At 37.8% G+C, this 15203-nt stretch overlaps 2 protein-coding genes across 2 annotated transcripts; one reads left to right on the plus strand and one right to left on the minus strand.

Annotated features, from left to right (window-relative positions):
• Window positions 1–8456: 8456 nt before the first annotated feature.
• LOC145140000 (heavy metal-associated isoprenylated plant protein 41-like) lies at window positions 8457–9092 on the minus strand. The gene is made up of 2 exons (XM_079073628.1): window positions 8888–9092; window positions 8457–8659 (listed from the first exon to the last, which is right to left on the minus strand). Exons 1-2 carry the CDS (start codon window positions 9090–9092, stop codon window positions 8457–8459), a joined length of 408 nt encoding a protein of 135 aa, XP_078929754.1.
• Window positions 9093–11863: 2771 nt separating this feature from the next.
• LOC145137666 (Malectin/receptor-like protein kinase family protein) lies at window positions 11864–14670 on the plus strand. The gene has a single exon (XM_079071793.1). The coding sequence runs from the start codon at window positions 11943–11945 to the stop codon at window positions 14484–14486; it is 2544 nt and encodes an 847-aa protein (XP_078927919.1). The 5' UTR covers window positions 11864–11942; the 3' UTR covers window positions 14487–14670.
• Window positions 14671–15203: the final 533 nt, after the last annotated feature.

The following is a 15203-nucleotide window of genomic DNA, read 5'->3' on the forward strand; positions in this document are numbered from 1 at the left end:
TTAGGAATATAGGATTACGATCTGACTGGAAATCTGGTTTTAAAACCGATCCGATCCGGTTTGGTCAAAACCGGTTTTGACCCGGTCCGGTTTCGTATTGCATCCGGTTTTGAATAGTGAAACCGATTTTTGTTTGCATCTCTATTGCCATGACCATAATCATTTGACCGATCTTTCCACCATGTCCTACGTAGAAGGGTGCACATGACTTTCTTAACTTTTTTTTTTCATTACAAGAATGGTACCATTTTGTTTCAACTTTTTGCATGATTAGTCTTATGTTTTCATTTTGTTACAAATTTAACCTGAAATTACTATTTCACCCTTCATTTAATTTATTATTAGTTTTTAATCTCCAAAATCAAATCTAGTTAATAAACTATCATAAAGACTTGTTAAGCCCTACACTCACTCCATCTCACTTCCATGTATGCCTCTTAACAGTTGATTCGGCCCATCCCTTCATTCCCATCACCTACCCACCCCTAAACCCTCAAATGCTCCTACTTATAATCCAACGATCTAAATATCAACCATTTTGTCATCGTAGTGAATTATTGGTTTAGAAGAAGGCGACATGATAACTCAATTTACAAATGATTCATCGATCAATCACACTTCTTTTGGACCAATTGAAAATCACACGATTCATCGATCGATCATACCAAATGGATGAGCTCATCGAAAAAGGCATAGCGGGAGAAGTAACAAAAGGGGACAAGACATGCATTAACGAGCTATTAAGGTGTCACGAGCTCCGAGCATTTTTGGGTAAACTTGAAACCGACAAAGACAAATAAGTTTATGGTCTTGTATGCAAGAAATATTGGCTTTATCTCTGGAGCAGAGAGTAAGAAACTTTGTGCTCGTGAAGGCATAAGATGGTTGCACGCTTCACTCACCTCAAGAATATTGATCTATGTCGATCCACATCACGTTTGTTTTATTTAGAAGTCATCGTTTCAGAACTAGATAAAGGAAAAAGATAAATAAAATTAAAAGGATATGGATGTAATTTTGCATGGGTGAGGGACCAACCATACAACACGGAAACATTCTAGTAATGAAAAAAAGCATGGAATCAAACATGCAAATCTAAGAAATCACAAGGACCATTTAAAACTCTAATTTCATGTATTGTTGATTAGATGGTCATTAGCCTAGCATAACCAAAGTGTTTGAAAAAATGTCTCTCCCCTTCCTAAAGGGTTTGAGGGTTCAAATGTTGCTAATGACAAAATATATAGTTTAAGAATAGAATTTAATGAATATGTATTAGTCGTTCTAAAAATATGTACCTTTCTAAAAATATGTATCATTATAAAAATAAAAATAAAAATAAGAAAACAATTCTCATTCATATCATATGCAACAGTTTGTAACATTCAACAATTAAAAAAAGGGACACAGACACACCTGGCCTGATTAAGAAAACCACAAAAGTTTCAGCAAAAAGACAAAAACCAGTTTTACAAGATCCCCCTTTAAATATGAGGAGGCTGACTCGTACCCACATCCGATGAAGATGTCTCCAAATCATCTTGCAAATCAAACAGATCAGGAATTAAACATTTAGTCAAATAAGTTAACCCACCGGCATCAATCAAATACTCCGCAATAGGATTCATTTCTGCAAGTGTTTTTTTCAGTCGTTTTTGATATGGAAATTCTGGAGGTGATTTCTTGGCATTTGAAGAAACCATGAACTTGAAAGTACTGCATTTCCCTAGAGGAAAGGACCGGTCAGGATTCCTCCTATCTCATCTTTTGTTGTTGTAACCAGGATAATCTTCAATCTTGAACTTGACACATTCAACCAATGTTAAACCACATTCATAGGCGGATCCAAGGGGTATCCCGGGATACCCCTCAAAAAAATTTCGGTAGTGTAGTTTTTTTAGAAAATTTCCGTTTTTTTTAATGTATATATAAGCATCCCTTCACTTATAAGCACAAACAAATGGCTAGTCAACTGGTTAAGCACACCTTCACTTATAAGCACAAACAAATGGCTAGTCAACTGGTTAAGGTGCTGACTTATTGAAACAAATGTCTCAGGATCAATTCTTGCTCATTACAAATCCTTTGTTTACATTTCTTTTATTTATTTTTCCAGCTATTCTATTCTCTTTTAATTTCCAAGCTATTATATCCCACATCGCCAAACACATGTATACTCAGTTACTTTCATATATTATATAATCTTGTTATCCTCATGTGTTGTAAAATACGACGGATCCAAATTGACTTAAATAATATTAGCTCAATGCGGAATGGGATCAAAAATTATCAAAGCGTATTAATCACAACGTAATACGAATAAAATAAATAGTATAGAGACACGTGAATTTACGTGGAAACCCAAATCGGGAAAAAAACCATGGGCGGAGGAAGCCGAGAAACAATTCACTATAATTTGCAGTGTTTACAGTGATTATGAAAGAGATTACAAATAGAGTGGGAGAGATAAAATACACGGTGGTGTATCAGTATATATATATGTAATGCTTTTCTATATATACTTGGATAATTATTTTCTTATCTTTCTGGCTCATGGCTCAGGCTATTTATAGCCAAAAGCAATATCATATGAAAGGAAAGAAGAAAAGCCGTCCAAATTGTAGGCGGACAATTGTTTTAGGCGCCTTACTTTGACCACATATATACACCGTCCAATTCTTCATTCAATTCACATATATATTATTATTCATAGTCAAACTATGAATAGTAAATGATATGTTACGGAAATAACCCCTGAACTATTTGCCACTTGCTAATTTTGGAGGCAACTTTTCCACAATCTCCACCTTGACATCAAAATTAAGCAAGTCATGCTTTACGATTAGTCAAAACCTATAGCTCATCAAACTCTAAAACTTCCATAAGAACCTGCAATTTTATATAGAGAAAAAATTGTTTCCGAAAAAATAAATAATACTTCCTCCATCTACGAGCCTTCAGGCTCAACTGCGATCAGAAACACCCACCATGTCCAAACATAATTTGAACTTGGCTATAGGAAGACTTTTAGTGAACATATCAGCGGGATTATAATCTGTATGAATCTTGTCCACAACACAATCGCCTTTTTCAATGATATCCCGCACAAAATGATAACGAATATCAATATGCTTTGTTCGGTCATGAAACATTTGATCTTTACTCAAGAAGATAGCACTCTGGTTGTCACAGAAAACTGTGGTCACCTTTATTCTATCATCGAGTTCTCCAAATAACCCCTTCAACCAGATATCTTCCTTAACTGCTTCTGTAATCGCCATGTACTCTGCCTCGGTAGAAGACAGGGCAACTGTAGACTGTAACTGGGCTTTCCAACTAACAGCACAACCATTTAGAGTAAACACATACCCTGTAATTGATCTTCGTTTATCCAAATCTTTGCTATAATCTGAATCAACATATCCGAACACCCCAGTGTTAGATTTACCAAAACGTAAACACATAGAAGACGTACCGCGTAAATAATGAAAAATCCACTGTACTGCTTTCCAGTGTTCTTTCCCCGGGTTCGCCATGTATCTACTAACCATGCTAACAGCATAAGCCAAATCAGGGCGCGTGCAGATCATAGCATACATCAAAGATCCAACAGCACTAGAGTATGGAACACGTGTCATGTAAGCCATATCAGTCTCATTAGTAGGACTCAAAGCGGATGATAGCTTGAAATGAGCTGCAAAAGGTGTGTTGACGGACTTTGCTTCGTGCATACTGAAGCGTCTTAGGACTTTCTCAATATAACTTTTCTGAGAAAGATGCAAGATCCTAGACTTCCTGTCACGAATAATTTTCATACCTAAAATCTTTTTGGCAGCTCCTAAGTCCTTCATTTCAAATTCAGCTTTCAACTGGTCTTTTAACTTTTGAATCTCCTTCATATCTTTTGCTGCAATCAACATGTCATCCACGTACAAGAGTAAGTAGATCTTTGAACCATTGTCACCTTTCTTAAAATAAACGCAGCTATCATAGGTGCACCTGCTGAATTTATGACTGGTCATGAAAGAATCGAACCTCTTGTACCATTGTCTAGGAGACTGCTTGAGGCCATAAAGAGATTTGTTCAACTTGCATACGTAGTTCTCCTTTCCAGGAACTACAAAACCTTCAGGTTGTTGCATAAAAATCTCTTCCTCAAGCTCACCATTTAGGAAAGTTGTAGTGACATCAAGTTGTTCTAACTCAAAATCGTTAGAAGCAACCAACCCCAACAATACACGAATGGAAGTATGTTTGACAACTGGGGAATAAATGTCAGTGTAATCAATACCAGGAATCTGACTGTAGCCTTTAGCTACTAACCGAGCTTTGTATCTTGGTTTATCATTTGGGTTGACAGGTTCCTTGAGCTTGTAGACCCACTTGCATTTTAACTGGTCTCTTCCCTTTCGGAATAGGAACTAAATTCCAAGTACTGTTTCGCTGCAAGGATTCCATCTCATTTTGCATAGCGAGCATCCAATCATTTGAGTCTTCAGATTTGATAGCCTCGTCATAATTTGCAGGCTCCGTTGCAGACTCAATATTATCAGCAACAATAAAAGCATAGGCAACCAAATCAGATTCATCATACCTCTTCGGAGGAATAATCTGTCTTCTCGGTCTATCTCTTGCAATGCTTGGAGTAGTAGCTTGTGGTTGTGAAGGTGTTGAATCTTCACCAACAACATGCTCATCCGACGAAGAAGAATCTTGATGCTGATTTGTACTCTGATTAGTGGTAGGTGAAGTAGGAAGCTCCACCTCCATTTGAGCATTCTCTTTATTTGCTTCGGATGATACATCTGATGCATCTGTTCTTTTAGAAGAGTCTGTTCTTTTAGAAGAGTCAGCAATTGGTTGAAATATAGCAGACTCATCAAAAGTAACATCTCTTGAGATGATAATTTTCTTCAAATCAAAGCTCCATAACTTGTAACCCTTTACACCTTGATTGTACCCAAGAAAAACGCATTTGATTGCTCTTGGTTCTAGCTTCCCATTGTCAACTCGTGCATACGCTGGACATCCGAATGGTTTTAAATCTGAATAATTTGCAGGTTTACCGGACCATAATTCAAACGGAGTTTTCTTCTCGATTGCTCGTGACGGTGATCGGTTGATAACATAGCAAGCAGTCGAAGCAGCCTCCGCCCAAAAAGACTTTGGCAATTTGGAATTAGAAAGCATACACCGGACCTTCTCCATAATGGTGCGATTCATCCTTTCAGCTACACCATTTTGTTGAGGTGAATGGACTACTGTGCGATGTCGAGTAATGCCTTCCTTTTGACAATAGACATTAAACTCTTCTGAGCAAAACTCAAGTCCATTATCCGTACAAAGATACTTTACCACCAGACCTGATTGCTTTTCAACCTGAACTTTCCAATTTCTGAAGGTAGAGAAAACGTCTCCTTTATTTTTTAAGAAGAAAGACCACACCTTCCTGGAGAAATCATCAATAATAGTGAGCATATAAATAGCTCCACCTTTTGAAGCAACTCGAGCCGGTCCCCACAAATCCGAGTGAACATAATCAAGTGGTCCTTTCGTTGTATGGATACCACTTGCAAACCTCACTCGTTTTGCCTTGCCATATACACAGTCTTCACAGAAATCCAAATCAACAATCTTTTGTTGACCAAGTAAACCTCTTCGACTCAATTCTGAAATGCCTTGAAAACTCATATGGCCGAGTCGAAGGTGCCAAAGACGGGACTGATCTGGATCAGAAAAAGACTTTGACACAACAGCAGCATCACTCGAAATTGTTTGCCCGTCAAGAAAGTAAAGATCTGAGGTTTTTCGTTCGGCTCTCAGTTAAATCAACAATCTTTTGTTGACCAAGTAAACCTCTTCGACTCAATTCTGAAATGCCTTGAAAACTCATATGGCCGAGTCGAAGGTGCCAAAGACGGGACTGATCTGGATCAGAAAAAGACTTTGACACAACAGCAGCATCACTCGAAATTGTTTGCCCGTCAAGAAAGTAAAGAGCTGAGGTTTTTCGTTCGGCTCTCAGTTTGTCGGAACCGTCTTTGAATACCCTGAGAACTCCACCTTTACCAGCAAACTCGTATCCCTTTTTGTCAAAGGAACTGAGAGATAACAAGTTTCTTCTGAGGTCAGGAACATATCTAACATCCCCCATGGTTCGAATAACTCCGTCAAACATACGGATCCTGACTGAACCATGTCCAAGAACTGGACATGTAGTATTGTTACCCATCAACACATAGCCCTGGTTAACCTTTTCAAATGTGTAAAACCAACTTTTGTTGTGACACATATGAAAAGTACAACCAGAGTCGAGTATCCAATCACCAGTGGAATCCAGTTTATCTGAATAAACTGTCAAAAGTTCTCCAATACCTTCGACCTCAGCTAGATCGGCTTCACCCGAAGTGCTAGCTTGTTTACCATTTGCTGCCGTCTTCTCTTTTTCTTTGTTCTTCAACTTGAAGCATTCTTCAAGCACATGTCCCTTCTTGTGACAATAGTTGCAAAACTTTCGTTTGCCCTTTGACTTGGATCTGGTTCTGTTGGAAGATTGAGAAGTTCTACTTCTCTCTGTTGTTCTTCCTCTGGCATTCAAACCTTCGGCTTTAGCATCACTTGAACCACCACCAGTAATATGCTTCATCTTCTCTTTGGAATCCAAAGCTGTATAGACTTCATCTAAAACTAGAGTGTCACGGCTATAGATAATAGTATCACGAAAATGGCTATAGGATTCTGGCAACGACGATAGTAAGAATAGAGCCAAGTCTTCATCTTCATACTGAACATCCATATTCTCTAAGTTATTTACTAACTCTTTAAATGTGGATATATGTTCAGTTAAAGAGCCTCCTTCAATCATCTTGAGATTGAACAATCGTTGCTTCAAATGCAACTTGTTTGGTAAGCTCTTGGTCATCAACAGTTGCTCCAACTTTAGCCATAAAGAAGCCGCTGACGTTTCTTTTAGAACATCTTGCAAAACATCGTTTGACAAGTGCAAACGAATCTGGGATAAAGCCTTCAGATCTTTCATCTCCTTTTCTTCTTCGGTCCATGTATCGGGCATCTTATTGAAACCCAATAGCGCCTTGTGTAAATCCATCTGAATGAGAATGTCTCTCATCTTTACTTGCCACAACGGAAATCGGGTGTTACGATCCAGTAGTGGAATATCGTATTTTACCGAAGTCATGATTAATTACTTGATAAAATGATCCCAACGAGCTAATATCACAACCCGGATGCTCTGATACCAATTGTTGTAAAATACGACGGATCCAAATTGACTTAAATAATATTAGCTTAATGCGGAATGGGATCAAAAATTATCAAAGCGTATTAATCACAACGTAATACGAATAAAATAAATAGTATAGAGACACAGGAATTTACGTGGAAACCCAAATCGGGAAAAAAACCATGGGCGGAGGAAGCCGAGAAACAATTCACTATAATTTGCAGTGTTTACAGTGATTATGAAAGAGATTACAAATAGAGTGGGAGAGATAAAATACACGGTGGTGTATCAGTATATATATATGTAATGCTTTTCTATATATACTTGGATAATTATTTTCTTATCTTTCTGGCTCATGGCTCAGGCTATTTATAGCCAAAAGCAATATCATATGAAAGGAAAGAAGAAAAGCCGTCCAAATTGTAGGCGGACAATTGTTTTAGGCGCCTTACTTTGACCACATATATACACCGTCCAATTCTTCATTCAATTCACATATATATTATTATTCATAGTCAAACTATGAATAGTAAATGATAAGTTACGGAAATAACCCCTGAACTATTTGCCACTTGCTAATTTTGGAGACAACTTTTCCACATCATGATTCATTTTATATCAACTTTGAGTCTCACATTGATTCAAGTATCAAAAGATACTTCATCTTCATGTTTATATAACAAGTCTTAAAGTTAGCTAATGATTCAATTAAGGTTTGAGTTTAAAACCAAAACCAAACCGGAAAACTCATGTACAAACTGAAAACCAATGTACAAACTGAAAACCAAAACACTGAACCGATGAGTTTGGGTTTGGGTTTGGTTTGGTTTTAAAAGTTTCAAAACCGAGGCTATCGGTTTTGGGTTCGATTTTAGGTAAAACTGACCCGACCTGCCCCATGCTCAACCGTTGCGTTGATACCCGGAAAAAAAATTAGGATACCCCTTTGCTTTGAGTCTGGCTCCGCCACTGACCACATTCACTTGCATATTCTTCAATATTCCAATTAAGGTTTGAGTTTACATGTATTTCACCTTTTGGACGCAACAAGGCCCTCGCATTCCACAAGAAACTTTGAACCAAATTTTGGTGGTTCCTACAAGCAACACCAAATGGGAAACACCAAATGGGAAATGAAAACAAAAGAAAGGAGTACAAAGGATAAATAAGTTAGATGTCTCTTTTATATGGTTAATTAAACAAGAAAAGAATCTTACACAATGATTTCTTCGTCACTTTCTTTCCCTCGATCACCAGAATGTGGGAAATTATATACAATGCGATCAAACTTCTGCATTCGAAGGTCAGTATGATTCTTCATTTTGACTGCATTAACTACATGCAACAGTTGAGCTCCAAATTTACGCAAGATATCCAAGTTTGCTTTTGCATGCTTGTAATTCTCGATAAGATAATCTAGTAAAAATGAAATTATCCCAAATCACAAGACCAAATAAGATCTCCATCTTTTTGCATTTAAAAAATGATACTATTATTCAAGTATTCTTAAGAAACAACTTAAAATATTCTGAGCAATTAAACTCTTTTTTCGTGTTAATTCTACCAGAAAAACACTTGATCATGGAAACCATAGACATGATAACAGGTCAGAAATGGCGATTTAATGTAGCAAGGATGATTTACCATAAGAATCGATGGAAGAAGCTACAATATTGGAAGCGGAGCCAAAAGCCATAATAGCCAGACTCACAGAAAACGAGAAATCTCCTTCACCAACCAACAATATATGGTGATTCGACGAGTAATGCTTCGCCCACTTCTCTTTCACGACTTCATTGCTTCGTTTCCTCTTCATTTGCTGTTTATAGATGCCTGCAATTTCCGCCATTGTTAATAGCTACAATAAGTGAGACTGTGATGGATAGAGAAAGCTGGAGGCGGAAAGGTACATGCCTGCAGCACGTATGAACCCAAGTTAAATGAAGCAGAAAGACAAACCGTCGCATGAAAATTACCAAATTGCCCCTATAGTTCTAAAAAGCATAAGCACAGTGTGTACTGTAATACTAATGTGAATTGAACAATTGATACTTGAAATGATTATTATTAGGATAAATAACTGTTGTTCATGATTTTATGCGCCGCCGTATCTCTTGGGCAAAGATGAAGATTTGGCTATTGTTATACTTAGACCCCTTCAAGTTTGGGAAACTACTAACTTAGACTATATATTTTCATGTTTGAATTCAATTAAAGAATATAGACAAAAATGATCATGGGGCACAACCAACTTTTTTTTTTTTTTAGAATTAGTAAAATAACATCACATTTCGGACAACAGTGATGTATATTCCGGACTAAGCAGCAATCGATGATTTCATTTCACAACGTTTGTTATTCTATTATTGACACATATGAAGGTTTTTAAAGATTCGCAATTGTCCAATAACTGAATGGCGGTCGAGCAAAACAAAACTAAAAATTTATAAAAACATGGCATTTAAATGCAATTGCTTGAAAGATATAATAGAGTGCATAATTAGTAGTCATCAATCTCGACCAAAGGGCTTCTAGCCCAGCGGTATCAGATGTTGTCCTCCCTCCTTGAGGTTGAGGGTTCAAGTCTCATCGGAGAAATAAGTGGATTTAGGAGTAGTTTAGGATTATATTGTATTTGCCGTTCAAAAACAAAATAAAAATAAAAAATCAATCTCGACCATTTATTTTTACACTAGTTTATAACTCGTGAGAATTACGGTTATAAAATTAATTAAAATTTCATAGTAAAAACTTAAAACTATTAATCAATTATTTCAAATAAATTTTTTAAATATATTATTAATTAAAAGATATTTTTTAGTTATATAAAATTATAATCGTTAATCTAAATAAATACATGAAATTATATCGCCTTATAATATATATTAATTAAAAAAATATTATAATGTTATTAATTTAGTGTAACTAGAATGTAAATGTGAAATTTAAAATTTGAAATTTAAAATGAATAAATCAATTATTAATTTAATGTAGTTAAAGTTGAAAATGTAAAATTTAAATTTTAAAATGGAGAATTAATAAGTTGACATGTTGCATGATAAGTGACATAATATTAATGAAATTTTCTAATATTATGACACTTGTCAATATGAGAATAAATCAATTATTAATTTAATGTAATTAGAGTTGAAAATGTAAAATTTAAATTTTAAAATGGAGAATTAATAAGTTGACATGTTGCATGATAATGAGATTTTTTATTTGTAAGGAGATTTTTTATTTGTAACTTTCTCAAACATTTGTCTTATATCCTACGTTTCATTTAATAATCACCATAGGACATTCGTGTAACATCGTGAAAAGACATACATTGCAGATATGATACAAATTAAACTGCATATATGAGGCTATACGGTGCACCGTGTATCGCATACCGTGGTAAAATACGGTATACGGTAAACACCGTAACGAGGTGCCAAAAAAATGTGGTATAGCTTTGTTCGGGTATAGGTTTACCACACGTGAAAATGGGGAAGGAGTTGTTTCTAGCCGTTGCCAACGGTTAGAATTTGGTATTTTTAAATTTTATTTTATTTTTTTCAAAAAACACTATAAGTACAATCCTTTTATTTCATTTTTGACACACAACCTACCTTCTACACAACTTTTAAAACCTTTTCATTTCAAAAATGTTTATGCACGGATGAAATGAATTCAAAATGGAATGAATTCAAAATCAACAATCCTTCGTTTGGATGTTATAATTGATTATGTTAAATGGCTTTGGATATTGTATTACTAGTTTTATTTTTATGTTAAATTGTAAATTAAGTTTGATTTTAATTTGTTGTAGATTACTAGTTATTATTTTAAAATTATATGAAGTGAAATTTTCGGATATCCATTTCCAATATCCGAAATTTTGGATTCGAATTTAGTTATTGAAAATTCACTATCCAAAATTCGGATATCCGGTTTTAAACATCCTAATGGGGGTTACGGGAGGTGGCCCGTAATTTATTTTATATTCTTAAAAGTTATAAATTGGTAAAAGAAAATGAAAATAATAAAAAGTGTAATTTAAGGGGTGTTTGGGATTACTTATTAGCTTATAACTTATAACTTATTAGCTTATAAGTTAATAAGCTAGTGAATGGTTACTTATAAAAAAATGACTTATTAGAGGTTTCCCACCGGATAAGTTACTTTGATCATCCAAACACTTTTTTAACTTATAGTAATATGGAACCATAACAAGTTGTTTTAAAAAGCTTAGCCAAACACCACATTATATGAACCAAGGTCTTTACCATGGGACCATTGGTGTAATTTTCAAAAGCCTCATATAAATTGTCAATTGCTTTCAACCAAGAACCAAAACTATAAATTTTTATTGTCAATTGCTTTCAACCAAGAACCAAAACTATAAATTTTTATATAGACCAAGGTCTTTTACCATGGACCATTGTTGTAATTTTCAAAAGCAAAAGGGGTATAAACTATAAACTGTTTTTAATCAGGGACCAAAAATATAAATTTAACAAACTACAGTGACTATTTCTGTAAATTTAAATCAAGTCATCAACGTAAAATGTAATTCATTTGTATATTTGGAAAGCAGTTGGTAAATTTAAAAACAACCCACACGTTTTCAATCCTTTTGCTTCGTACAGAATTTGCGGAACATAATATTTTTCTCTTTCCACCATCTTCCCCACAAATGGAAAGATGAACATTCATGTCGATCCTTCTCTTTCTTCTCTTCTCTGGCACAATCACCACCGTCTCCGCCTTCATTGCAACTGCTCCGGCTAAATCCGATTCATTTACACCTCCCGATAACTACCTCATAGACTGCGGTTCCTCCTCCCAAACCACCCTCCCCGACAGACGCATATTCTCCTCCGATTCAACTTCATCGCAATATTTGCAATACAAAGGCCGTGAAATCTCCGTGGCCGATCAATCCGCCAATGTGCCTCTCCCGATTTACAAATCCGCCAAGGTTTTCGATGCCGAAGCCACGTATTCATTTCGTGTCACGAAAACCGGTTGGCATTGGGTGAGACTGCATTTCTTCCCGATAATCGGGACGAATAACGAATTTAAATTGCAGGAAACGAAGTTTACGGTGGTCGCGGCGGACGCTTTGGTTCTCCTCCATAGATATACTCCGAAAGAATTGGAAATGCATGAATACCTCATGAATGTGACATCAGAGCGCCTCGATCTTAGATTCTGTGGGAAAAAGGAATCTCCGGCGTTTGTTAACGCGATAGAGGTGGTTTCCACCCCGGATATGGTGATTACCGACACCAGTGACGCTCTCTTCCCTGTCGGGAAAAAAATCCACGGAATGACGAGATACTCATATCGGAAAATCTATCGGCTCAATGTCGGTGGGCCTACCATCACTCCGGGAAATGATACCCTAGGGCGAACTTGGAATTCCGATGAAAAGTTCCTTAAACCTCCGTCAGCGGCGAAAAACATATCGTTAGCACCGAACGTTATTACCTATCTTGAAGGCGGTTCGCCGTTGATTGCACCGCCTACAGTGTACGCATCCGCCATGGAAATGGGGACTTCGAACACAATCGCCCCTAATTTCAATGTCACTTGGCAATTTGATCTCGATAAATCCTATCCGTATCTCATTCGTCTGCATTTTGCTGATATTGTCAGCAAAACGCTAAACGAATTGTACTTCAATGTGTATGTTGGCGGGAAAATCGCAGTCTCAGCCCTCGATCTGTCGTCGATAACCAACGGCTTAGCGGTAGCTTACTACCATGACGTGTTTGTGGAGCCGCCTATGATTTCAAATCCGTTCTTCATTCAAGTTGGTCCGTTGAACGAACCAATGGGTACCAAAAACGCGATCCTAAACGGTCTCGAAATCTTGCGAATCAACAATTCGGTGAACAGTTTAGACGGGGAGTTTGGCGCTGACGGGAGGTCGGCTACCGGACCAGGGCGGGGTACGGTGGCGGCGGTTGGTTTCGCGATGATGTTTGGAGCGTTCGCCGGGTTAGGTGCTATGGCTGTGAAATGGCAAAAGAGACCTCAAGATTGGCAGAAGAAGAATAGTTTCTCGTCGTGGTTGCTTCCCGTTCACGCCGGCGACGCCAGTTTTCTGTCGTCGAGCAAAAACTCATTGGGCTCGAAGAAAAGCGCGTTCTATTCATCAACACAGGGGCTAGGCCGATACCTTTCGTTTGCAGAATTACAAGACGCTACAAAGAATTGGGATTCCAAATCAGTGATCGGAATCGGAGGTTTTGGAAACGTCTACCTTGGAATACTCGAAGATGGAACAAAAGTCGCCGTGAAACGTGGAAACCCACAATCAGAACAAGGCATCAACGAGTTCCAAACTGAGCTCCAGATGCTATCCAAACTCCGCCACCGCCACCTGGTATCGTTGATCGGGTACTGTGACGAGAACGCCGAGATGATTCTAGTCTACGAGTTCATGGAACACGGCCCTCTCAGAGACCATTTATACGGGAAAGGGTTGCCGGTGGTTTCATGGAAGCAAAGATTGGAGATTTGCATCGGGGCGGCACGTGGGTTGCACTACCTCCACACAGGGTCGGCCACCGCCATCATCCACCGTGATGTGAAAACCACCAACATTCTTCTAGACGAAAACTTCACTGCAAAAATGGCGGATTTTGGGCTTTCGAAAGACGTCGGAATGGGCGAAGCCCATGTGAGCACTGCTGTGAAAGGAAGCTTCGGGTATTTAGATCCGGAATACTTTCGTAAACAACAATTAACAGATAAATCCGATGTGTATTCGTTTGGGGTGGTGTTGCTGGAAGTTTTATGTGCCCGATCCGCCATCGACCCGTCTTTACCCAGAGAACAAGTCAACTTAGCAGAATGGGCGATGCAATGGAAACGAAAGGGTTTACTGGACAAAATAATCGACCCTAATTTGGTCGGAAAAATCAACCCAGAGTCGATGAACAAGTTTGCAGAGGCAGCGGAAAAGTGTTTGGCGGAATACGGTGTTGACCGGCCGACCATGGGAGATGTTTTGTGGAACTTGGAGTACGCGTTGCAATTACAGGACCAGGGGAAAGCGGAGGAAGGCGGCGGAAGTAGTGGTGGTGGATCGGCGTTAGCGAATGCTGCACCGCTTGCTCCGGCGGTTGATAATAGGCCGGTTATGACACCTGCTCAGGCGAGTCAGAATCCGGCGGAAGTTCAGGTGATTGAGGATCATTCCGGGACTGCCATGTTTGAACAATATGCAAATCTGAACGGCCGGTGAACTAGATAAGCTGAGGTAGAAGATGAGAGATAATGTCCTTTTTTTAATGCAAATCTCTGGTAGTGTAGTTTAATGTTAGTTATTCTTTCTTGTTAGTTTGGTTGTATAATCGTAAGTATAGCTCTAATTCTAGTTTTGTAAAATGTTTTAAAACCCGGGTTTTTAGTGGACCCGGTGTGATGACCGGTTCACGGGTCAACCGGTTCAACCGTCGGGTCAACCCGATTTATGGTCTTTTTCTATTTTCATATATTTTTACTTTCCCTCATAACGTATAAACATATAAAACCAATAATTTGATGTCCACAAAGTTTAAACATTGAAGAAGCCACAAATGGCTCGTTGTTTTGGCGTTCGCTACGTGTATCCAACTATCCAAACCCTATTAAAACGGGTCAATCCGGTTTTAACCGGTTCGATATAACGGTTCGACCACGGTTTAGGAGAAACCCGGTCGGTTCGATCCGGTTCGTATTTTTACAAAAAACCGTTCTCAATTGATCCGCCTTCTACCCCGGGTCACGGTCCAACCGGTTGAACCGGCCGGGTCGACCCGGGTTTTAAAACATTGGTTTTGTATAATTATACATATACTTTCATATTTACTTCCGTGAAAAATACTAAAATGACAAAAATATACCCCATCTTTTTTTTTCTATCAAAGCATAAATTTTGATCATGTGTCATGATCGGCCTAGAGCGTATTTGACATGGAGC

The sequence above is a fragment of the Lactuca virosa genome, chromosome 9, assembly GCF_052849685.1.
Source record: "Lactuca virosa cultivar CGN04683 chromosome 9, Lactuca_virosa_CGN04683_v6, whole genome shotgun sequence".
Classification (NCBI taxonomy): domain Eukaryota; kingdom Viridiplantae; phylum Streptophyta; class Magnoliopsida; order Asterales; family Asteraceae; genus Lactuca; species Lactuca virosa.